Source organism: Phalacrocorax carbo, chromosome Z (assembly GCF_963921805.1).
Source record: "Phalacrocorax carbo chromosome Z, bPhaCar2.1, whole genome shotgun sequence".
In the NCBI taxonomy this organism is placed as follows: Eukaryota; Metazoa; Chordata; class Aves; order Suliformes; family Phalacrocoracidae; genus Phalacrocorax; species Phalacrocorax carbo.
Genome location: NC_087548.1, coordinates 3,810,522 through 3,836,473, shown reverse-complemented (window position 1 = coordinate 3,836,473; position 25,952 = coordinate 3,810,522). Strand labels below are relative to the sequence as shown.

Here is a 25,952-nt window from a genome sequence, read left to right as displayed (position 1 = left end):
CAGCTTGGCAACCCTGACTGCCTCCCCTTGGTTTTTAGTTCTTCTGCAGTTTCTCTGTAACTCTGAATATCTCTTTAAGTTTCCACATTGACCAATGGCCAAATCCCTGGTCCCACTGAAGTCAGGGGGAGTTTTGAGCTGAATCAGAATGTGGCCTTTGAAGTGAAAATAGTTATTTAACATTAAACAGAGGCAAGAGGTAAGAGACCGGTGTGCTCTCTAGGTACTTTTTCTTGTAGCTGAAGCAGGGTCCCCTGCAAGGCATAATGTCCTTACAGCAAAGGTTGAGCAGAGAAGGACAGAAGGATTTCCCAGTAGCTGCGGCATTTTTCTGGGGTGAATTCTTCCTTTTCTCGGAAGTGTTGCTGTCTGATTCAAGCTTCAGCTGTTCCTCCCTTTGGTATCGCAAGCCTAAATCCCTGGGCTGGGAGGTGCCTTTGGGTTCCTACATGTTCTGGTTCCCTAAGTTTAGCAGGTCACCCCATGCCACCATCTCGGCTCTCCTGCCCTTGAGCAAGCATGAGATTGTTTCCATCAACTCAACCCACAGCGGATGCATGTGGTGGGGTGCCATTATCCCCATCTTGACCCTTCCAGGGGCTCTCTGTGTTCCCAGAACCTTGGTCCCACCTGAGAGCAAGGATCGGTCGTCCCAACCTCCTGGGCTTTGCGATGTGCAGTGAAAAATGTTTTAAGATTTGGGCCCTGTTCTCCCCACTTTGGCTTTCCTTTACTGCAGAGCCCTATTTCTTCTTGGCTTTTCTTCTTCGCTGGGGTGTTGGGAAGATAAAAGCACACAATGAGTCTTTGCCTGAATGCTGGATTATCGTCTAGATCCCTGACTGCTGACAAGTCATGGACATTGCTTCTTGTTTGCCATTCTCCTTCCTTTGCTTTTTATTTCTTGCAATTTTTTTTCCTAACTTGTTTAACTCTGGTGTTTTCTGTCCTGCGGTCAGTGACTGCAGAGCTTTGGTTTGTGTTTGCTCTGCCCCTTGCCATGGGGATGTTGCCTTTTAGCTGTCCTGTATGAGGACGGAGCACCCGTCCTCTCCCTGTCCTATTGCAAAAGCCCCAAACCGAATAATCTTGCACATTCCACATTGGCTTAAGCGTTTGGGGTTTTTTTTGTAATATTAAACCTTTTTTTTTTCCCCACACCCATTAAACAGAAACGGTTTGGTTTATAATATCATTATGCTTTTAGGAAAAAAATGTCCCTGCGTGCATTTCTTGCAGGAATTTACAGCAGAGGTTGGTTCCCAGATCATTTCCAGGCATTTTGCCTTACCTCTGCTTAAATTAAAGCTGTGTCTGTGTGCAACTTCTGTCATTTCTGTGCAATGTTTGCAACTAAATTACAGTAGCAGCCTGTCTGGCTAATAACCCAAGAACAAAAGTGCACCCAAACAGTTAAACTCAGATGTTTAAGATGAGAGAAGAGCAAAACCACAGAAAGCAAATGCTGAATTATATCAGCAAAACTTGCACACTTAAGCATGTGAGGGCTCAGTACTAGATAAGGGTTTTAACTAACTTTTATTTTGACATTCCCCTTTTAATAAGCGTTGCTCTTTACAAAGCAGTTTATGTGATTGTGTTACTGAGAGGAAACAAAGAAATGCCAGGAAAACTTGATGTGGAGACTCTCTACTCATAAAATGCTTGTAAGCTCCAGCAAACAGGAAAGCTTCCCCCATCTCCTCTTTCTTTTTTAAATTTTTTTATTTATTTTTTATTCCCTGCCATTCAGCTTGCAAAAAAACCCCAAACCCATGTTGAATATCTCAGAAAAACAGATCTGGTGGTCTGAGACTAAGCACAAATTCCTTCCACTGCCACCATGAACAAGCCTCTTCATCCTGTGTTTGTCAGATATGAGCCCTCACTCTTTATGGTTAAGAGCCAGTTGGCCTTGGAAAATAGGTTTTAATTCCCGGGGATGCCAAGGAATACAGATTTAATGGGCAGATGGCTTTGGCAGGCAGGGTTGGAGACTGTTTAGCTGTTGACCATTGAAATGTATTTGTGAATGGCCCCTTCCTTCATCTGAGCACCCTTAACTGAGCAGTGCAGATGATGAAAATAAAATTAATTGCTATATGACAGGTTTTAAATAAATGCTATTTATCCAAACAGAGGCGGGGGTTTGGGGCAAGGGATGAGGCTGAGCAGGGGGATTATAACAGCTACAAAACCAGTTTGGATGCCGACTAGTGTGGTCACTGCAGTGCTCACAGTTGTTTCCCTGTTTTCGGGGATGATGCTGGGGAGACATCTCTTGTGAGCCTCCACCACTGCTCCCAGCAGCCTTGTAAGGAGCTGAGCATTAAAGCATCCCGCATGCTCTCAGAGCCAATACCAAGTGTTAAAAAAGCAGCAGGCAGACAGGGAGCTGCTGTCATGCTTAGGACTAACCCTGCAGAGTCCCAAGCGTACACAGCCAACACTGGGACTGTCTCCGTCTTAATTGCATCCCTGATGATGGTGTGCTGGCTCAGCCTTCTCTGCTGAGATGAGCCATGCTGCGGCCTGTGTGGAAATCTGAAATTTCTAGGGCTGCCAAAGTGTTTCTTCTATTCAACCTTTGTTTTTTGGGGGACCTGTCATCTCGGCTACCAGTTACAGCCAGGACATAGGGGCTTGCTCACCCCTTCTGAGCTGCTGTAGTCTCTCGAGCAAGCCATTTGTGGGCAATTCCTCCTCTTTCTGCCTGTTGAATTTACATGTTATCCACCTGGAGCCATATTTACTCACCCAGGATAATGATCCTGGCTCCCTGTGCTGCCGGAGCCATGTGTGGTTCTCAGCTTCTTCATCCATCCACATGTTCTCTCCCAGTGTAGCAATGATGAAGGACATGCATAAAGAAAGACCAAACAAAACCATTTGGTGTGGGGACCTCTTTTACTTGGAAATTTGCAAAACCTTTTTTGCTCTCTTCAAAATTCCTGATATGCTTAAAATAATGCACTGGAAACCAATGCCACGTTGGTACAACAGAGGTGGCAAGCAAGAAGAGCAAGGAATCCTGTAGGCCAGGCTTAGCAGAAGCTCCTTAGGTCTTCAGAAAAAACAATGTCCTGTTGTTTCTTGCCTGCCTGACTTCCCGCTGCTAAGCTAGGACTAACCAGGTCTTCCCTGGTTTAGTGTGGAAGCAACATAGAAACCACAGAAACCTGGAAGAGATTTTTCCTGGGAACCAAAGTTATGTTATCTAATTTTTCATGAAAACTTTCAGCTGAAATATGCCTGTGTAGTGGTTCAGCCCCAGTTGGCAACTAAACACCACGCAACCGCTCGCTCACTCCCCCAACCCCATGGGATAGCGGAGAGAATCGGAAGAGCAAAAGAAAAAACTAGAAAACTTGTGGGTTGAGATAAGAACAGTTTAATAATTTTTTTTAAATTATAATACTAATGATTGTGATAATAATAACAATAATGATAATATAATAAAAAGGAAAAGGGAAAAAGGGAAAAAAACCACAAAACACAAGCAATACAACCGCTCACAACCTGCCGACAATGCTGCCGGTCCCCGAGCCGCGATTGCTGCCTCCCTCCCCCAGCCAGCTCCTCCCACTTATCATACTGGGCATGACATTACATGATATGGAATATCCCTTTGGCCAGTTTGGATCAGCTGCCTTGGCTATGCCCCCTCCCGGCTTCTTGTGCACCCAGCAGAGCATGGGAAGCTAGAAAAGTCCTTGCCTAGTATAAGCACTAATCAGCAAAAACCAAAACATCAGTGTGTTATCAACATTATTTTCATACTAAGTCCAAAGCACAGCACTATGCCAGCTGCAGTGAAGAAAATTAACTCTATCCCAGCTAAAACCATGACAGTATCCACCCCTTATTCTATATCAGTTACATCATGCTCAGGTCCAATACATATGGCAACCATCGTAGTGATGACATACAACATTATATAGCAATTAACAGCATACCATTCAGTTCATTGGCTGTTTTCACCCAAAATCAAGTCCCCTTGAGGCACATATTGGACTCCTCCATCCTCCCGCATCACCCACCAAGTGCACCCAGGTCCTCAAGCAAAAGCAATCCCACAAATGGGTTTGCCTTTGCCGGAGGCAGGAAGAACTCAGACTGTTTTGCCCAGCATACTTTTTGTGTGCACTACAGGGACTCTATCCCCTTCCACAGTATGTAGGATTTCTGACTGGGCAGGGCCAGCTCGGTTGGCAGATCCCCTCGTGTTGACTAACCACGTGGCTTTGGCTAAATGTGTATCCCAGTGCTTGAATGTCCCACCCCCCATTGCTCTCAGTGTAGTTTTTAACAGTCCATTGTACCGTTCAATTTTCCCAGAGGCTGGTGCATGATAGGGGATGTGATACACCCACTCAATGCCATACTCTTTGGCCCAGGTGTCTATGAGGTTGTTTCAGGAATGAGTCCCGTTGTCTGACTCAATTCTCTCTGGGGTGCCATGTTGCCACAGGACTTGTTTTTCCAGACCCTGGATAGTGTTCCGGGCAGTGGCGTGGGGCATGGGGTATGTTTACAGCCAGCCGGTGGTTGTTTCCACCATTGTAAGCACATGGCGCTTGCCTTGGCGGGTCTGTGGGAGTGTGATATAGTCAATTTGCCAGGCCTCCCCATATTTATATTTCAGCCATCGTCCCCCATACCACAGAGGCTTTACCCGCTTCGCTTGCTTGATTGCAGCGCATGTGTCACATTCGTGGATAACCTGTGCAATAATATCCATGGTCAAGTCCACCCCTCGATCACGAGCCCACCTGTATGTTGCATCTTTCCCTTGATGGCCTGAGGTGTCATGGGCCCACTGAGCTAGAAATAGTTCACCCTTATGTTGCCAGTCCAGATCCACCTCGGCCACTTCAATCTTGGCAGCCTGATCCACCTGCTGGTTGTTCCGATGTTCTTCAGTGGCCCGACTCTTGGGGACGTGAGCATCCACATGACGTATTTTCACAACCAGGTTCTCTACCCGGGCAGCAATATCTTGCCACAATGTGGCAGCCCAGATGGGTTTGCCTCTGCGCTGCCAGTTGCTTTGCTTCCACTGCTGTAACCAGCCCCACAGGGCATTTGCCACCATCCAGGAATCAGTATAGAGATAGAGCACTGGCCACTTTTCCCGTTCAGCGATGTCTAAGGCCAGCTGGATGGCCTTTACCTCTGCAAACTGGCTCGATTCACCTTCTCCTTCAGCAGGTTCTGCTACTTGTCGTGTAGGACTCCATACAGCAGCCTTCCATCTCCGGTGCTTTCCCACAAGGCGACAGGACCCATCAGTGAACAGGGCATACTGCTTCTCATTTTCTGGCAATTTGTTATACAGTGGGGCTTCTTCAGCATGTGTCACCTCCTCCTCTGGTGATAATCCAAAATCTTTGCGTTCTGGCCAGTCCATAATCACTTCCAAGATTCCTGGGCGACTGGGGTTTCCTACCCAAGCCCGCTGGGTGATCAGTGCAACCCATTTACTCCACGTAGCATCAGTTGCATGATGTGTAGAGGGGCCGTTCCCTTTGAACATCCAGCCCAGCACTGGCAGTCGGGGTGCCAGGAGCAGCTGTGCTTCGGTACCAACCACTTCTGAAGCAGCTCGAACCCCTTCATATGCTGCCAATATCTCTTTTTCAGTTGGAGTATAGCGGGCTTCGGACCCTCTATATCCCCAACTCCAAAACACTAGGGGTCGACCTCGGGTCTCCCCATGTGCTTTCTGCCAGAGGCTCCAGGTAGGGCCATTCTCCCCGGCTGCCGTGTAGAGCACATTTTTTACATCTCGTCCTGCCTGGACTGGCCCAAGAGCTACTGCATGGACTATTTCTCGTTTAATCTGTTCAAAGGCTTGTTGTTACTCAGGGCTCCATTTGAAATCATTCTTTTTCCGGGTCACTTGATAGAGAGGGCTTACGATCAGACTGTAGTGTGGAATATGCATTCTCCAAAAACCCACAACGCCCAAGAACGCTTGTGTTTCCTTTTTGCTGGTTGGTGGAGACATGGCTGCTATTTTGTTGATCACATCCACTGGAATCTGACGACGACCATCTTGCCATTTGATTCCTAAGACCTGGATCTCTTCTACAGGTACCTTACCTTTAATTTGTTTTATGGCCAAACCAGCCTTCAGAAGGATTTGGACTATTTTCTTCCCTTTCTCAAAAGCATCTTCTACTGTGTTGCCCCACACTATGATGCCATCAATGTATTGTAGTTGTTCTGGAGCTCCACCTTGTTCCAGTACAGTCTGAATCAGTCCATGGCAAATGGTAGGGCTGTGTTTCCACCCCTGGGGCAGTTGATTCCAGGTGTTCCAGGTATACTGGACCCCCCTCCATGTGAAAGCAAACTGTGGCCTGCACTCTGCTGCCAGAGGGATGGAAAAAAACGCATTAGCAATATCAAATGTGGCATACCACTTGGCTGCCTTGGACTCCAGTTCGTATTGAAGTTCTAGCATGTCTGGCACAGCAGCACTCAACGGTGGAGTGACTTCATTCAGGCCACAATAGTCTACTGTTAGCCTCCACTCTCCATTAGACTTCCGGACTGGCCATATGGGACTGTTAAAGGGTGAGTGGGTCTTACTGATGACTCCTTGGCTCCCCAGTCGACGAATGAGCTCATGGATGGGAATCAGGGAGTCTCAGTTGGTGCAATATTGCCGCCGGTGCACTGTTGTGGTGGCGATTGGCACCTGTTGTTCTTTGACCCTCAGCAACCCCACAACAGAAGGGTCCTTCGAGAGACCGGGCAAGGTAGACAGCTGTTTAATTTCCTCCATCTCCAAGGCAGCTACACCAAAAGCCCACTTGTAACCTTTTGGGTCCTTGAAATACCCTCTCCTGAGGTAGTCTATCCCAAGGATGCACGGCCAGTCGCAACGGGGTGCTTTTACCACTCCTTCCCGGTTAGGCTCACTTCGGCCTCCAATACAGTTAGCTCTTGGGATCCCCCTGTCACTCCAGCAATGCTGATGGGTTCTGCCCCTATATAGTTTGATGGCATTAAGGTGCACTGTGCGCTGGTGTCCACTAAAGCTTTATACTCCTGTGGGTCGGACGTGCCAGGCCATCGGATCCACACAGTCCAGTAAGCCCGGTTATCCCTTTCCTCCACCTGGCTGGAGGCAGGGCCCCTATAGTCCTGATCATAGTATTTGTCACTCACTTCCTGTAAATGCAAATCACAAGTGTCTCTGTTAGGCTCAGAAAGAAAATCAGCGCTTCTGCTCCTCTGTCTGGGGAATTGCTTACTGGAAACTGGAGCAGTAGCTTTCCTGGAAGAACCTCCCTGAGTGATTGTTTTTCTTTGCAGCTCACGTACCCGTGCCTCTAGGGTCGAGGTAGGTTTTCCATCCCACTTCCTCATGTCCTCTCTGTAGTCATGCAGGTAGAACCATAGGGTGGCCCGTGGTGTGTATCCTCTCCCTTGAGCGAAGGGATGCTTATTCCTAATGGTTGAGATACTGGTCCGTACCAGTGGGGAGTAGGACATATCCTCTTTGAGTTGCTGGAACTCCCGGGACAGTTTCTCCACAGCAGAGACTAGCGAGGAAGAGAGATTTGCTTCGTAATCCCGGAGTCTATCAATCACCTCCGCCACCGTTGGTGCCTCGTCACCTTTCCAGGACATTACTGCCAATGAGTTTCCATGCGTCGATGTGCTCCGTACAAACTTCCACCACATGGGTCATGTGCACTGGGCTTAGTCTGGATCTTTGGATGACTGTTGATCATCTAGGTCACTATAAATCACCTCAAGCACGGCTAGTTCCCTCAGGTACTGGATACCTTTCTCCATGGTCGTCCATTTTCCTAGGCGATATGTAACGTCTCCATTGAAGGGGTACCTTTCTCTCACTCCGGACAGGAGTTGTCTCCAGAGGCTGAGGGCTTGTTTCCCTTTTCCAATTGCTTTGTCAATGCCCCCTTTGCTAGAAAGGGATCCCAGTTGTTTGGCTTCCTTCCCCTCTAATTCCAGACTGCTGGCCCCGTTATCCAGGCATTGGAGCAGCCAGGTGGCAATGTGCTGCCCTGAATGACGGCCGAAATCTTTTCGCATATCTCACTGCTCACTCAAGGATAGGGTTCGGTTAGTTTCCTTTTCTTGTACGAGTTCTTCCTCTTCCTCCTCCTCTTCTTGTAATGGCCCTGATTCTTCATCATCTCTTTCCAAATGAGTTGACTTTCTCTTCCAGGAATTCTTCTTGTGCATAGGGGCAACTGATACTGGCATGGGTTGATTCTCTGATCCAGCTGCAATGCTTGTCACCGAGGTTCGAGTAGCCGCAGTGTCTGTCATGAGGGTTTGAGTGGCCGCAGTGCTTGTCGCTTTCCTTGTCTTTGTCTTTTTAGAACCAGAGACCTTCTCTTCCCCTTGGGGGTACTGAATAGTGTTAAACAGGGCTCGATAGGCATGGGCCAGGCCCCAGCACATTGCAGTGATTTGTATCTCTCTGGAATTGCCAGGGTGACAACATACTTCCTCCAAATATTCTACTAATTTTTCAGAATTCTGCAGTTGTTCGGGGGTGAAGTCCCACGACACTGGGGGTGCCCACCGTCTTAGGCATTTGCCCATACTATCCCACATACCCTGCCACGCATAGCTATCGAGCCTTGGGGCAGATCTCTGGATGATATTCTTAAATTGCTTATTAACCTTAGACAGAACTGACACCGTCTGCCAAAGCAATATCAACAGATACATCTTAACTATCCATGGATATTCAAGATACTGAAAAGTTGTTGTAATGAAAGAGGAGGCATTATAGAAGATGGTAGCTAAGGTGCCGTTCTGTATTTCCTCCATAAAAAACCTTTCAGAGGAGGAGGTATAATTGCTAATTGTCTCCATGAGGTGGTACCCAACGTGCAGTAACGGCTTCAATATAAACTTCTAATACCAAATAAAACTCAAGGCCAATGTTTTAAAAACAACTCTCCCAGGCAAAACATCACCAATCGCTGCAGAGCACAGCAGACCACAAGAACCATCACCAATCTTTAAGAGACACAGCAAATATAAGAGCATGGTGCAGATCAGATAAACTAATATTGAGAACAGAGTCTATGCTGTGACCAGCAACTGTTATTATCTCAACCCTTCGGGCCCCACTTTGGGTGCCAAAAAAGAGCTGTTGTGCTTCAGCCCGTCGGCAACTAAACACCATGCAGCTGCTCGCTCGCTTGCTCACTGCCCCCACCCCTGTGGGATGGGGGAGGGAATCGGAAGAGCAAAAGAACAAAAAAAAACTTTGTGGCTTGAGATAAGAACAGTTTAGTAATTAAAATAAAATAATAATGATAATGATTATGATAATAATAAAAATGATAATATAATTAAAAGGAAAAGGGAAAAAGGGAAAAAAACAGAAACACAAACGATACAACCGCTCACCACCCGCCGACCGACGCTGCCCATCCCCGAGTGGCGATTGGTGCCTTCATCCCCCAGCCAGCTCCTCCCAGTTAACATACTGGGCATGACGTTACATGATATGGAATATCCCTTTGGCCAGTTTGAATCCACTCTCTTAGCTGTGTCCCCTCCCTTCCTGGCTTCTTGTGCACCCAGCAGAGCATGGGAAGCTAGAGAATTCCTTGACTAGTTTAAGTACTACCTAGCAACAGCTAAAACATTCGTGTGTTATCCCAGCTAAAACCATGACAGCCTGTTATCAAAAGAGATTTAGAGGCGTGAGTTGGTACTAGGTTGTGTTAGATGCCAAGAAATTGTCTCCCCTTTTGTGGTAGGGACACCCACAGAACCCACCGGCCAAGGGCCAGGATGTTTGGTGGGACAGAAGTTGTGTTGACCAAACATGACCATTCAGGAAACAAGGTACTAACAACTTCCTTTGACTTTCCAGGCGACAACAGAGGCTTCCCAGTGGGAACAAGTCTCAGCAGCACACAGATCATCAGCAAGTTGGCACCAAACACAACAGGGACCACCAGAAACTCTACCAAGGAGGCCAGGCCCCTCATTCCTCAGGCAGGACAGGCCACCACGGCTACAGCCAGAACCGGAGATGGTACCACAACCAGAAGCACTCGTCCAATGACAAAGAAACACACAGAAATGCCAAAGAGACTGAGAATTTGAAAATAGAGGACACCTCCATCTCCACAGTGCATATTCCTGTGGAGATGCACCAGGGCCCAGAGGCTGCGGCAAAGCAGTCTCAGAAGTACATCCAGGAGTTGGAGACCAAGCGGAAAAACAGTATTCATGAGCGCATTGGGGAAAGACCCAAGATCAATTTGCTTCAGTCTTCCAAAGACAGGCTGCAGAGGAGGCTAAAAGAAAAGGTACTGTTTCTTAGGGGAACACTGAGTTTCCCTTTTTACAAGAGTGGCTGTTGGCCATTCTCCATATAAAGGGTGGGTTGGGGGTCAAGGGACCTTTCCATTATTGCACCCAACTTATCTTAATCTCCCAGCGTCAACACTTCTCTTGAAGTGTCTTCATGCTTCTTCAGGATGCTTTTTATTGACACAATGCTTGCCTCCTTGGTTGAGGTTGCTACCAGCATGTGTTCTCCAAGAAAGACTGGGAAGTCTCCCCTACCCATGCAAAGACCCTTGTGGAAGGCTGGTGCATGCGTGAGCTGCAACATGGGTGCTCCTTACCCCGAGGGCTGAACCCAGCTGTCTGCCTCCTGGTCTCAAGAGCTCATCAGCTTTGCAAAGAAGCCTAAAAAAGGCATTTTGTCTCCACAATTACAGAGCTTTGACTTTTCAGTGCTGATTAGTTGGAGTCAGCTACTTAAAAGTTGATATCCATTTATCTCAACAATTAATTGAAACACCCTCATCTTTCCCCCTTCCTTCCAACAACCCAACAATAACAAAACTATTGCATGTAAGTGACAGAGGAAAAAATCCTTTTTGGAAACAATATTCAGCCTCAGATTTCTGAGGAATGTGGAGATTATATCTTCATTTGCCCCCTGTGAAACTCATTCTTTCTCTGGAGATTCTTTTGTCAGACTGGAAAATGCGTCCACGGGGGTATCTCCAATGAGATTTCCAAAATATGTAGCAAAAATAACCTGAACATATACAATTCCATGGTAGTGCATGTTAGAAATGTATACCTTTGAATGCATGTGCATTTACTGTTTATGTATGTGGCACAAGGGGGAAGAAGAGACTGTGTTAGTTATTTTTATGCTCTTTAAAGCAATGGGAGTGTAGCAGAGACTTTCAGAGTATTCATTTTAATGCTTTTCCTGCAAATTTATAGTCTTATAAGAAACATGTCACATAAGCACCCACTCTTGGGTGGGTGTTGTCAACACAACTGGCTTCCTGATGGGAGTTTTGGACAACTCCAACTGCTGGTTGGCATTGGGGTTGTCCAAAAAAATTGCTACAGGTTTGTATTGTGTAGCACATTTTAAGATTGAACTAGAGAAGGAGAAGGGAGCAGACCATAGCAAGCAGGATGCATGCCTTACGCTGGGGGAAAGGGATAAATGCATAATTAAATGTTGAAAAGCCGCAATAAATTCTATGGTAATGTCATGAACTGAAAAGTGTAATAGCCAAGAGATGGAAAAGTTAAGAGTTTTTCTAATGCTGGGATCATGTGACATCTTTGATCTCAATTTAGATTGTTAAATATATATTAAAAAGTAGATATTCTTGTAGGATTGTTATCTGTGTGTTTTGCAAACATCAGTGCACTTCCAAAATAGAGGCAAAAAAAGGTCCATTATCATCTTGTTGCAGACACCCACAGAAACCTGTCCAAGATGGCAAAGGCAGTCAGAGGTAGTCAGACCTTGGCATCCTGGCTCAGGACCCTCAAGTGAATCTTCTCCCTGAGCCAAGGGGGAGGACTCTGGTACTGAGTATTACAGGAAATGGGGAAAGAGAACATTTCTGGGTCAGAACTCATTGATTTGTGGTTTTCAATGCTGAGATGACACCATTGTGCCTCTAAAAGATGCTTTGATTTTTCTATGTCTGTTTATGTGTCTCCCCAATCCCCTTCCCCCTTTGCTGTTTGTGGAAGGACAAGGGCTGATATGTCTGTTTTTTCCTTGTGTAACAGATGCCTTGTCTTTCCCTTTTCACGGACCAGGACGAAGTCACGGAGGAAACCACCAATCCCAAAAAGAACAAAATGGACAAATTAATTGAAATCCTCAACAGCATGAGGAACAACAGCAGCGACGTTGACTCCAAGCTCACCAACTTCATGGAGGAGGCCCAGAACTGTACCAACTCTGAGGAGATGCTGGGGGAGATAGTCAAGACCATCTACCAGAAAGCAGTGACGGACCGCAGCTTTGCTTCCACAGCAGCCAAGCTCTGTGACAAAATGGCCCTCTTCATGGTGGAAGGAACTAAATTCCGGAGTCTGCTTCTCAACATGTTGCAGGTAATGAGATAAAATTACTTGGTTAGATGCCTGCAGCTTCACCCAGCCTGATCTTACCATACATTTGGACAGGAGCTGAGCTGTTACCAAATTCCTTTTGAAGCCAGTTTATGAGAGGAGAACAGAGTGTACCTGCAATTTTGTCTGTGCACATCTTTAGTGGTTACCATAGATAACATGGCACTGAGGGCATTGTCAGGTTGCTCTTAATTCCCATTTAATGAGCTGTATGCAGAATTACAGTATCTCACAACAGGGCCCATCTGTGAAATTAGTGGGTTGCTTGCGGCAGCATCGCCATGGCATGAAGAGACATGAACTTGGAGGGTCTTACAGTGGAGGGTCTTTGCTGCTCTTTTCAGCTGAAGTCCATCTCAGCACCAGAGATACAAGTTAAGTCATGGTCCCTGAATAGGCTGTTGGTTGCATCACCTGGCTGAAGGGCTCACTCCTCATTTCTGATTGCAACCCAGACAGAAATAGTTTGTGTTTGTGCTAATTATTCTGAACAACTTGTTTATTGGTATATGAAGTACTGGTTGATTGTTCTGCTCCAAAACCATCAGTAACAGCAAGTTGGGGGGGGAGGGAGAAAAACAAAGGCGCTCATAACTGGTCCATGATAATGGTGTATGATGGGGAAACAGGACTGTCCTCACCTGCCCGTGTTCTGCTGGGGGGAGTGTGTTTTACTGTTCTGCCACCATGCAAGGGGGGCTGCTGTCTGGGGAGGGTGTCACATGAACCTCTGTCTTTCTGCCTCTGTGGAGACAGGATGTGTAGAGCCAAAACCATGAATTTCCATCAATTTAATTTGCGTTTCCATTTGACCATTCCCTCACGTGTCATCTGCGGCACGTACAAAGCTCTTCTTTTGTCTCTCTGTTCTCTGCACGTGTTTGGTGCCCAGCATCACTCCAGTTTTTGGCACATTTGCTTGACCTTGCCCTTGTCAGACCTCTCCCTTGGATGCTGTGCCTTGTGTGGACCAAGTCACCTTTCAGGCAAGCCACTTGGGGTCATCACCATGCTTCTGGTCCTGCGGTGGAGGAAGTCTTGCAATGAGACTGTTGTTTCTTCCTTCTCTCCGGATACCTTCTTGTGTCTGTTCAGCAGGCAAAGGGCTGCCACTCATATTTGCAGGGATGGGAGAGAAGCAGCTTTCTTCTTCTGCCACCTCCACCTTCGTCGCTGTCTGTGGGTGGCAGCATCCAGAATAGCAGTGCTTGCTGGGAATATGATGGAATTGGATTTTTTCTTCCCAGAAAATGGCAATTGATTGAAATGGAAACTTGGCCTAAAATACATATTTTCAGGAAAATGTTTCTGCCAATGGATTTTCATATGGAAATGAGAGGGAAGGTGATAGCCAGTAGTCTGGTAGGCTTCGGTATCTACCAGATTCAGGGCTTTTAGGTTTGCTGTGTGAGCAGTTAATCACCTTGGGCAGGTCTTTCCTCCTCTGCTTCAGCTCCACGTGATGCCGTAGCAGGGAGACGTCCACGTGCCAGGAGGTGTGCAGGCTGATGGAGCAGGAGGCTGGAGAAAACCAGGGTGTAGCTGTAATGTTAGAGCCAGGTTTAGAAAGCCAGCCTGGATCTGGCCTAGCCTAGGTCCAAGGAGATATAATCCCAACCAAGATCAGCGCTTTGTGCAGGCAGGTCAAACCCCCTGAGGATGGGTGGGAGGAGGTACCTGCCCAGAGGGGTGTTGGAAATGGCAGAGCAAATCTGAGAGTCAGTCTGTCCTAGTGTTGTTCTGGCTTTTTTTGCCATTGAAACAGCCAGGAGCTGCTCAGCAAGCGGCTACAGCAGCTGTGCCGGGCTGAATCCGTGTGTTTTTTTTCATCTTGGATAATGATAATGCTCAGCAACATGGGAAACAGTGATATAAGGAGCAAAATAAAATAATTAAAATCAATATTTAACATAACATAAAAGAAGATAATTCTGTGAAGTCACTGGTCCAGTTTTGCTTTTCTCGTTGCCTTGGGTGCGTATCAAACCCGGCATCTCTCCCTGTGCCCACTCCTTCTCCACTTGGCACAACACACATCTGCCCATCGTGTGTACCAGGTGGTGATTTTTTCTTGATTGATGTATTTCCAAAGTTATTATAAAGCAGGAGGAAACAAATTGTGGTCAACATCAGTCCCAGATTTAGCAGCAAAGGGCTGGAGGGGGCTCTAACCCATCTGAGCATCCCACTCCTCCCATGCCAGGTCACTCTTGTGTCTTTACCTGTTTGGCTGAATGATGCTAAGAGATCCAAATTAAGTCCAGGAGTAATGGCCAGAGAGCAGCAGGGTGTTATCCAAAAATTGAGGATGATGGCACTCCTTCTGGGTTAGGGAGGTCTCTTTCAACTTGCTTTCTTCTCTTGGCTCAGCACTGCCACCCCTACCAACAGATCCAGTAGACTGATTTGTACTGCAATGTCATCTACAATAATAACTGGCTTCATATTCAGCTCTTCATAGCATGAATGCAAAATAAATAATATGTCTCATATCTCCAGAGAGTCCCGAAGTGCTTCCCAGGAACATGTAGCCAGTCTTGGTGTGATGGGAGTATGATGTCCATTGTGGAAAACTGGGAAGAAATGAAACGTAAAGGTTGAGCAGGGTGTGCGGGTGACTGATTTCATGTGCAAGAGCATAGAAATACATGCAGAAGGGATTTACTCAGCCCCAAACTGCACATCTTTTGAAAATGTCTTGATGGGGCAAAAGGTGACAGATCACTACACGTCAAAAGCAAAGTGCTATGTGAAATTAAATAATTTAACATTACATTTCTAATTGTAAAGGATTTCGTCTTTCTCCAAGCACAGGCGTTTTTTTCCAACCAAAATAGTCGAACGCATTCACATGATTCATGAAATATTTTGGTCAGGCCAAAACTGGGATTTTTTTTTTTTTTGGTGATGCATTTAGGCTCAGTAGCCCTGGCTGGAAACAGACCCGGGTATGAAGTGCAAAAGACTGGTTGCAGCTGCCTTCATGTAAAGTAAAGGGGTTGCTAGTACTGATATATGATATACTATCAATGTCAATATGGTATATTGATATATGGTTGATGATATAACATTACCTAGCTCCAGTCCTGGCCCCTCCACCATCGGATATTTTGCCATTAATTAAAAAACCCCCAACACTTCAGTAGAACACTTGCTCCAGAGCTGGATTTATGTGTCTCTAGCATCTTTCAGACTAATCTGATTCCTGGACATAAGGAGCTCAGCTCACCGGGCATCAGTGAGCTGGGGAATTACTCTGCTGGGGTGTGATAAATTAGGATCAATGTGATCCCCTCCCAGCACTGCTGGCGCCTGGGGCCAGATTGCTTCCCCCCCATCTGCTCCCGACAGATGATTCTGTTTTGCAAGGGCTTGTTTGTCCCTTTCTCTTGGGACTGTGATGGCAACAGCTCAGCCCCACCAGAGGATCTCATAAATTAATGCATTAACCCATTGAGCCACCCTACTAGCACCCCAGTATCTATAGTCAGCATCCCTATACCCCGCTGGACATTAAAGCAAGCAGCAAGGGGTTTTCCTGCAGAGCAGGCAATAAACTAAATAAACTGTCTTTTTAACCTGGCTCCTCTTATATTTTCAGCTGTTGACAAGGTGCTCATGCTCGGGGGCTGCACATGTTCACAGCTTATCTCAAGGGACTTGTTTTGATCCTAAAAGAGATGCCAGTGCTGCGGCACGGGAATGCTGTCATGTCATCCCCCTCCCTGCGGGCAGCTCCTCTAAAGAGCATCCCCCCAGCTGGCATTGCACTATTTCAAGCTCTAAGGGGATCTATCAGGAAAACTCTGGTTTGAATTTATCGCTCATTCTGTGTTTTGGTCCCAAATCTTGGCTGAGTTTTAAGTTTGCATGCTGCGAACCTTTCAGGATGCTGAAGGGAGACGCAGAAAGGGGAGTTGTGGGGTGGGCAGCTAGTCAAGCTCAGGGAGAGGCTGCCATGCGGGGGCTTGGTGCTGGGGGGGGTCATTTGGGTTTGATTTTCACCTCATTGTGTTTGGTTTGGTGTTTGGTACAAGGAGCGATTTTGGGCTGCGCAAGCCCTTGGGATGGACCTGGCCAAATTGGGCCCGGGGAGCTTGGGTGGATGGGGGCATGCAAGAACACCTTGGTGGGCACATGTATGGTTTCTTCACCCCTCTAGAAACACCTTCTTAATTAATAAATTGAAAGTCTGTCTCCTGTGAGAGGTTTTTGCTTGTCATAGTTTCACTCACTGGCTTGTACTGGCTGCGGTGCTTTTCTTTTTCAGTGGGGGGGAGGGGCATTAAGCAATGTGCCATAAACCCTTCATATGTAACATAAGTTGGAGTGTTCCTCTGTTGAAATGGCCATGTTCTTTATAGCAGAGCTGTGTCTGCATCTGAGCTATGCAGAGCCAAGTGTATTATTAGAGTGGACATCACTGGGGCTGTAATTGTACACTCCTCCCCTTAGCAACCATGGCCAACAACAACACATCAAATAGAAGGCTGATACCTTCTTTTAATAAAAAAAAAAATTAAAAAAAGCCAACACAAAATGCACATCTCAACACACCAACACAGAGCAGCAGAGCTCGTTGCAGAGTGCACGCCGGCATCCAGCCCGAGCCAGCACCTGGGACATCCCTGCAGTTGGAAATGCCTTGGTGCAAGTGGAGGAGGGCTATTTGTTGCATACCCTATTGTATACCCTATGTCATACCGTAATGCATATCCTATGGTACACCCTGATGCATACCCTAATGTGTACCCTATCATATACCCACACAGGGTTTCTTCATCATCTTAGTTTAATCTCTTGATGCCCCAGAAATGGTCCTTCCTTGGTTTGGTCCTCTGCTTTGCTCTGGCTGTAGAAACTTGAGTCGAATCCCGTAGGTTTTGGCAGAGGTGCACTTGGGTTTCATTGGACTCGGCTGGGTTTGAGATGGTCAGTGTTACTGCTTCTGGAGGAGTCAACCAAGATGGTGGCCAAGCTTATAAACTAAAACCTGTTGTCAGCCCAGGCAGAGGATGGAAGAGGAAAATTTAGGTTTGAACCCTTCTTGGGATGTAAATGTTGTGACATTGGGTACTAGAGAATCAATCAGGGTGCAAAGGGAAGTGTTTACCATGCTGAGCATGAGGATTTGGGAGGAATGAGCTGAAATCTCTCTTTTCCCATAGGCTTCCTCATCATTTGAGCAAACGGCTTAACCTCTCAGTGATGGCAGCCCTTTCTGCATCGTAGGGGTTGTGAGGATAAAGATACCGAGGGGATACTGTGGGAATTGGGCCATGGAAGTAATGCACATGGTTAATGCTGAAAGGCAGATTTTTTTCCCCCTTAACGTGATTAAGGTCTGGGTCTTTGGTGGGGAACAGTTTGTGGTTTGACAGAGGTGGAGGCAGGAGGATCCGAGCGCAGCTGGAGAGCATCTGACCTGTACGCCATGTCCAACATTGATTGCAAAACCCATTGGCCCTATTTTTAATTTAATTTAATTACAGATGGTCCAGTTCATGCACAGAAAACACAGTGGTACCACTTGTCTTGGAAAAGGCATTGCCCAGGAGACACCAGAGAGTTTGCTTCACCAAAAGATAGTGGGAAAAAAGGTTGCAAGGTTCCTGGAGCAAACCCCAAGGCCAGAAATGTGTGTCTTGAGTGCCGTAGCGGTGAGGGTTGGCATGCTCAGCTCCGTGGAGCACTGCCCCATCCATCTCTCCAATCTGTGCATGAGCCCAACGTTGCTGCCTTTGGTTTCTCTTCCAGAAGGGTTTGATGAGCTCTTCCCAAGGTGAGGTGGTGATTCAAAGAGGAAAGCCTCCTTGGCTTGAGCTGCTCCCCACCACTCTTCTCGGGAGGATGAGGGACATCTCTGTGGTGAACCTCAGAGTGAATGTGTGCATGGGCTCTGCCTGCCACACAGGAGCCCAGCACAGGCAGAGAAACAGCAAATGATGCTGCCCTTGTGTAAACACCTTCATTTGGGGGTTTGCAGAAACTTGCAGAGCTTGGAAGCTTTTTTCCTTACATTTCTGTGCTGATATTGACAGCGCTGGCCTGGTTTTGTACAACGTGGTGGGATTCACCAGCGAAAGCTGCCTGCTAAATGCAGCTTTGCAGATGAGATTTATTTTCTATACATCCAGGGAATTCAAAGGCAATTCTATTCATGCACATGCTTATATACGTAGTATATATAGGGCTTGGAGGGGGAGAGGGAGCACAGCCCTGCAGGGGACTCTGAGGCACATCCTCAGCTGCCTGCATCCTCCTGCTCTCAAACATGGAGAAAAGGAGTGGGAAGGAGACGCATTCCCTCTTGTTTGCCCCAAATTGTGTCTCTGAAGATGCTCTGTAACTCTGGAACAGGGTGTTTTTTATTTTATTTTTCTTATTATTTATTTATTATTGTTTTATTATGTTAATGATTTTATCTTTTATTAATTATTTATTATCATAATTTTGCATAGCCATCTGGGGCCAAACATAACCCATGCAAGTGTCAGCAGCGGGCAGGAGAGGGAGCCAGGGGAGCGGGCTGGCACCCTGCCCGCACTGGCAGGTGAAGAGCAGAGTCAGGTATCAATTAGAGCTGGCCCTGCCCTTACCTGTGAGCCTGGCCAAGCCATTGCCATCTGCCCGTACCAATAATGCTCACTCAGCTTTGCCGTCAAGGTTATGGGAGCCACTGGCAGACAGGTTCCATGCAGTTCTGTGAGTTATTGGAGAGCCCTGGATTAAATATGGAGTTGTGTGCTTTAAACTTGCCGCTTTTCCCAAGCGGAGCGACTGCCGTAGGAGCTGTCTGGCTCCTTTGCAGCCTTTCCATGACATAGGAATGTGGTGGGGGCAAGGGATCGCCAGGCATCACCTTCTTGGAGGCTGATGGTGAGATGATGGGGGGTTTAATGGAGCGCAAAAAGGGTTTAACCCAAGATCTGGGGCTTTAATGGAGTGCGAAAAAGAACAATTTCTCACTGATAGGAAGGAGGGGATGATGACAGGAGCTTTGCCCCACAAGCACTATGAGCTCTCTGAGCTGGGAATAGCTGAGCCAGGACCCAAATTAAATTGGCTGCAGGGTTGCACTGCACATCAGTCCTCAGCCCGAGCACAGGAGTAGGTTTCAGGGCTCACAGCCCCTTGAGTTGAGTTGCAGGTGGAGGTAGCCACTCTGCACAGAGAAGGTGTTTAGTTTTGAGTAGCAGAGCATCGTGCATTTGAGCAATTGATGGGAAGCAGGACTAAGTTGCAAAAAAAAGTCTTAGAGTTTAAAGAATGGCATATTTGACTCACATTCAATGTGCTGTTAGGATTTTATATTGCAATGCTCAGGTGTGTAATGATAAAATAGCCATCACCCCATCACCTTTACTCTGTAAATAAGTTGTGTGTGGTTTCTCCTGGCTCCTTTTCACCCTCGAGGGGCCAAGGCTGCAAAGTGGGGACCAGCCCCTGCTCTGGCACATGGTGCGACCTCAGGGATGGTACTTAGTGTCCCATTGTCTCCGCTGGCCAGTGGCTGCCCTATCTGCACATCTTCCAGTGGTGGGACTAAGTGGAGGTTCCTCTTGGTCCTGCAGGCTGGTGGTGAGCAATGTCAGGAGCATCCCTGGCTGAACTGCTGCCTGCTAAAAGAACAGCCAAGTTCTGACCAGGGGGCTTTGGGTGGTGAGACACGTGCACACCCTGCGCAAGGGCTGCAGCATGAAGGCAACACAGAGCAGAAGCTCCGCCAGGCTCTAGGCAGAGACTGCAGACTGCGCAGCCTGCCTGCAGCTCTGGGCCAGATCCAGGCAGCTGGTTACCGGTGGGGTGGGCTCCTAGCTGCTCCCAGCCATTGCTGGTGGGTGGGGATGCTCGGGGCCACACAGGGTCCTCCTGGGGCTTGAAATGCCTGAGGAACCCCCTCCACCCACTACGTTGGAGGCGGGGGAAGTACTTCAACATTGAGATCCCCTCAGACCAGGCTGGACTAGCATCAGCTCCGGCTCTCCGTTTTCTCCTGAAAGGCACAAATCCAACCCCAAGATGTGGGAACATGTTCCTGTCAGCCCAGGGCCTCAGCCGGCCTAAGGCACCCTCCTGCCAGACCATCTGCTCCTGCCTGCTTCATCGTAAATCCAGCTCAGGCTGCTACAGCTGCCCCAAGGTGGGGTTTTTGGGATGCTGTGGGGTTGGAAGATCCCTGTTGCTGGTACCCGCAGCCTGCCATCCCCAGCCCTGCTCTTAGCTGGTTTCCTTTGCCTCACCTGGGGGCAGGATTTTCAGAGGTTCACTGGCACCCTGCAATGCACTTTGAAACATCCTTCTGGCAGAGGAGTACACTGGAGAAGCAGGTGCCAGGGACGTCACCTCCTAAGCCAAGGCCAGAGCAGACACAGATGCCAGCATCAGCCCAGAGCTAGGGTTTGGGTAGGAGGATATTGGATAGGGCAGCACCTCTTTTTCTTTCCTGGGAAGGGGGGAAAATGGGATAGCTTGTGCTTTGTGCATCCCTGGCATCACTTGGCCACAGGCGCACAGGATACGGGGGATGCTCTAGTGCTCGCCAGCACGAAATCTTTTTTTACGGATTTCTAGCTGAGCCACAAGAATTTGTACCAAATTCAATTTCCAACTAAGTGGGCTTGATTGACATGCTCAAGCACAGGCTGCCCCAAGAGGATTTTGGCTGGTCTTTACAGCTGGCCTGCTGTGGTGGCACCCCAGAGGGACAGTCCCATGGGACCTGCAGCGTGGGTGTCGCATCGTGAGTACCCACAGCATCCCCCGGCCAGGCTTAGGCTCAGTTTTTTCACTGCTGGATGTTTTTGTGTGTAGCTACCTGTCCAAATCTGGATTTGGAGAATCAATGCTGCTGTGGAGTCCGCATCCCCTTTACCTCCCCCATGGGTATCATTTTGCACAGCCTCATCTTTTTCTGCTGCTGCCACAGCCTGCATCTGATCTCTACCAAATCCAGATTCATGAGACTTGGTAGCCTGACAGAGACTGAACATCCAGCAGTGAAAAATGAGATGCATGAAGAGTGTTTCAGGCCCCTGTCCTACCCCTGGCTGGCAAACAGGGCTGATACTGGTGCAAAACACAGCATCTGAGTCTTGAGGACAGGAGCAAAGGAAGCGTGGCTGGATGATGCCACCTCATCATCACGTCCTCTGGTCTCATCAGTGGTGCTGCTGTCCATGGGGTCCCCCCATACTCTCCCCACTCACCAAGCATCCAAAACCAGTGCTTTTCCCTTCCCAGTGATAAATTCCTCCTCTTTCTCTTTCTTTCTTTCTTTCTTTCTTCTTTCTTTCTTTCTTTCTTTCTTTCTTTCTTTCTTTCTTTCTTTCTTTCTTTCTTTCTTTCTTTCTTTCTTTCTTTCTTTCTTTCTTTCTTTCTTTCTTTCTTTCTTTCTTTCTTCTTCTTTCTTTCTTTCTTTCTTTCTTTCTTTCTTTCTTTCTTTCTTTCTTTCTTTCTTTCTTTCTTTCTTTCTTTCTTTCTTTCTTTCTTTCTTTCTTTCTTTCTTTCTTTCTTTCTTTCTTTCTTTCTTTCTTTCTCCTTTCACTATTGCTCTGCATTTTTGTTTTTTAATAAAGAGGAGGTGGGAGGAGCATCTCTGGCAGTGCTGGGAACTCAAACCCAACCTCCAGTCCAGGAGCAGCAGAATCTGAAAGCGAAGACAATGAGAGCAAAGCATGCACTGGCTAAGGAAACAGCGTCAGGCTGGAAAACCAAAACTTTTCCATTTCTGCTTCATTAATAAGAATAAGGTGTGTTTCCCTGCACCCCTTTAATATTCCAGCCCATGCTGTCTGGTGGTCTTACACAGTAGTGCTCATAGTCAGCTGCTCCACCAATATGCTGCAAAATATGCTATGGTAATAATGAGTGTCCCTTTAGAGATAGAAAGTTTGGAGGGATCAAGGGGTTTTGCAGGTTAATGATGTTTTCCACAGCTCTTCCAGCACAAATGGTAAGCTTTGGAGGTGTTGTAGAGTGCTCCATACCTGCATGCTACAGGGAGTAAGCAGAAAAGATTAATGCAACCTTTACATCCATTTAAAAAAAATACCAAAATATATAATTTGCTATAGCAGAAGCTCCCTGGCTTCACAGGATTTGTAAATATTAGCCCCTGAGAAAGATTTTTCTGAGCTCTTCTGTGTAAATAACATTTTTTAGCAGACTGGTACTTCACCTCCAAGTCGCGGCTTTTGTTGGGCGTTTGCCCCCTATCACAGGGAGCCATGAGCTGCATTTCCAAAAGGGAGCTCCGGCACTGGTACCCAATGCCTGTCAGATGCTTGGCCACAGTGGTGGGAGAGAAGGGGTGAAAAGCAGGCGGAGGAGATAAGAGGGTTGTCAGCCCTAGTGCTTTCCAGCGTGTTTGCTCAGTGATGTTGAGTGCTGGGCCAGAGACACCACCTCCTGCAGACTAAACAGTTGCAATGTTTTCTCCCATGACCAAAAGAATCTAGAAAAGGGTCCCCATATGAAACTTTACACGAACTCTGGGTGCCACGAATATCTCTGCCTGGGAGTCTGTTGACTCCTCCAGTTCCCTCCTTGCCTGTGCGGTTCAATCTCTGGGCAGATGAAGGGAAAACCCATCCTACGATGAATCTGTCTGGCTGCTTGCAGCACCCCTGGTGCTCGTCCACCCGCTACATTTTCATGTGTCCATCTACTTTTTTTTTTTTTTTTTTGCTTTCTTTTAAAGGAGAAAGCCAAGATCTCTGGCCATAATAGAGTTCTGGAGCCCTCAGCACAGGACAGACATGGACCTGTTGGAGTGGGTCCAGAAGAGGCCACATAAATGATCATCAGAGGGCTGGAACACCTCTCCTATGAGGAAAGGCTGAGAGTTGGGGTTGTCCAGCCTGGAGAAGAGAAGGCTGCGGGGAGACCTTATCGTGGCCTTTCAGTACTTGAAGGGTGCTTAGAAGAAAGATGGGGACAGACTTTTTAGCAGGGCCTGTAGCGATAGGACAGGGCGTAATGGTTTTAAACTAAAAGAGGGTAGATTCAGACTAGATATAAGGAAGGGTTTCACCACCGATGAGGGTGGTGAAACATCCTGGAACAGGTTGCCCAGAGAGGTGGTCAGTGCCCCATCCCTAGAAACATTCAAGGTCAGGTTGGACGGGGCTCTGGGCAACCTGATCTAGTTGAAGATGTCCCTGCTCACTGCAGGGGGGTTCGACTAGGTGACCTTGAAAGGTCCCTTCCAACCCAAACCATTCTGTGATTCTATGATGGTTCTATAATGCCCCATGCCTCTTGGACCTGTTTGTGGCCATCTGTGTGCATTGAGGTCTACCTGAAGGTTTTCCACTTCCCTGTACCACCCAGCTCGGGGGCTTCCACCAGGTTTCAGGGATGGGAGAAGGCACTGGGGCTTCCTTCATTCATCAATCCTAGCTTGCAGAGAAGCAGAGTTTGAACATCCATGTCTTGTACTCCACAGCCAGCTCAGCAGACTGAGGATCCCACCCCATGGTAAAGTACCACCAAGCACATACCTGCTAGAAAGGTCTTAGCATCCTGCAGGGAAAGCATCCTGCTGCAAGCTCCAGCTCCTGGGCACGCGGGAAATTCCCTCTTAAGACTGAGCCGGCCTAAACCAGGAGCGCCCATGCAGAAAAGCTCCTGATGGCAAACGGGATTAGCTGCCTGCGTTTTTTCCCTGCCTGGTTTCATTCATCTGCAGGCAGGCTATTGTTTCAATGGGCACTGTGGCGATTCACGACACGGACTCCGTATTCATGCACAAGCAAACTTGAAGTCGTTTATTAACAAAAGAGCAGCCTTAATATAGTCTGCCTCCTGAGCTAGTATTTTTCCCTTCTCTCCGCCTCTGAATGTGTTCTATCACACTAGCTCCATATATGGTATAAACATAGATAAGTGCGCTCTCCTGCTTCGGTGCTCCAGCTGTGCCCCTGACCTTCTGTCCCGCATATCAAGGCCTCAGTTCTGTGTTTTTGTGGGTTTTTCTATCCCACAGCTTGTGTCCAATAAGGGCGATGAGATCTCCGGTGCTGTCACGGGAGGCCACATTCACTTATTCCACAGGGCACAGCTTTATTTCAAATGCAAGCTGCATTTCTTCAGCCACAGTGGCTGGACGAATCAGCACCTGCCGCCATGGCCACTTTTCCTCCTCTTATATTCCTCTTTGCAAACTTGGCCCATCCCCATACACCCCTCAGCACCTCTGCCTTATAAAGAGGACACATTGCATGTGTAGAGCTTAAAATAAGAATGCAGCCTGCTGCTAAAATCCAGCTTGTCCCTGGTGCATTCCCCCAGGCTGCAAAGCTGGGCATCTCCAGCTGTGGCATTTGCAAGCAGGATCCATCCATCAGCCTCTATCAAGGTCCCAGTCCTTGCCCTGAGTTGGAATTGGGCATGGGATGGTGTTGGGGCTCAGACCTTGCCCTGATGCAGGGAAGGGTTTGAAAACTGCCCATCAAACCATCCCCACCCACATAAAACAGCCCCTATTCACTTGCTTGGTGGATTTCTTCAAACCAGCATGGTTTTACACTGAGCTCATGCTTTGGGGAACACGGCCCATGGGCTGGGAGATTTATATTAATATATTTTTCCACACAGTGGGAGTGCCAGGGCTGCTGCAGATGCTGGGATAGGCAGGGATCCGCTGTGTTTGATCCCCTCCCTTCTTACCACCTCCATGTAGCAGAGAAGGGATTGCTGACCTGGGGATGGGATGCTCTCAGGGACATGGATGCTTTGTCCCGGTCTCAGGGAATGGCTTCCTGGGAGAGGATACACAGTGTCTCCCAACACCCAAAGGTGACCCAAGGTTTTCCCACACACACTTGCAAAGGCAAAGGGAACGTTGCTGCCTCAGGGTTCCCACAGCACAGGGACTTAAACAAATACAACGAGGATCTTCTGCAACACTCCAGAGGAGCAAGCCTGCTGAGTGGGAGCTGCCTCCTCCAGGCACTACAGCCATGGAGTGTCTGCAGGGCTGGGTCGAACAGGCACCCCAGCTGCTCTTTCCAGCAAGGAAATTAATTTGTATTTCTTCATGGTCCCTTGTCCCCTGCCAGTCCCTCTCCATGGGACTGAGAAGCTGGCTTCTGGCTCTCAAACATATCATTAGTTCCCTATGTCCATGTGTCCTGCTGTGTGTCCATGTCCCTCTGCTCACTGTAAGGTCTGTCTGGGGCAGGCAATGACGTTTTGCTGTTGGAGTCTGTCTGAGTTCATGGGATAACAGGGATTTAAAGTAGTGATAAACTGCTGTTATCCAGCTAAGCTGACACCCTGGCACATGTTTGGAAATCTAGAAAGGTGCTAGATAGGAAGGGCGACAATAAAAATTAAGTAACGAGGAAGACAACTTTGTCACCTGGGTACAGCTGAGGAAGTGCTGGCAAACGTCCTCTGGTGAGGCAAACGGCGCTCCCAGAGCATCCCATTCTCTTTTCCACAGATAATGCTCTGTGCATTATCCCACTTGAAAATTATTTTGAGAAATAGTCCTGAGATAACATGGTATAAGCCTTGGTATC

At 47.6% G+C, this 25,952-nt stretch overlaps 1 protein-coding gene across 5 annotated transcripts in view; it reads left to right on the top strand.

Moving 5' to 3' along the window:
- The window catches only part of CTIF (cap binding complex dependent translation initiation factor), a 150,374-nt gene that overhangs the window by 88,351 nt on the left and 36,071 nt on the right, over nucleotides 1-25,952 (top strand). For 4 of the 5 annotated variants that reach the window (XM_064438140.1, XM_064438138.1, XM_064438139.1 and 1 more), the window contains exons 8-9: nucleotides 9,884-10,325; nucleotides 12,076-12,405. In XM_064438140.1, the coding sequence (XP_064294210.1) occupies nucleotides 9,884-10,325; nucleotides 12,076-12,405 (772 nt within the window). The remainder of the gene's footprint in view (nucleotides 1-9,883; nucleotides 10,326-12,075; nucleotides 12,406-25,952) is intronic. The other variant, XM_064438142.1, reaches the window with a different exon arrangement.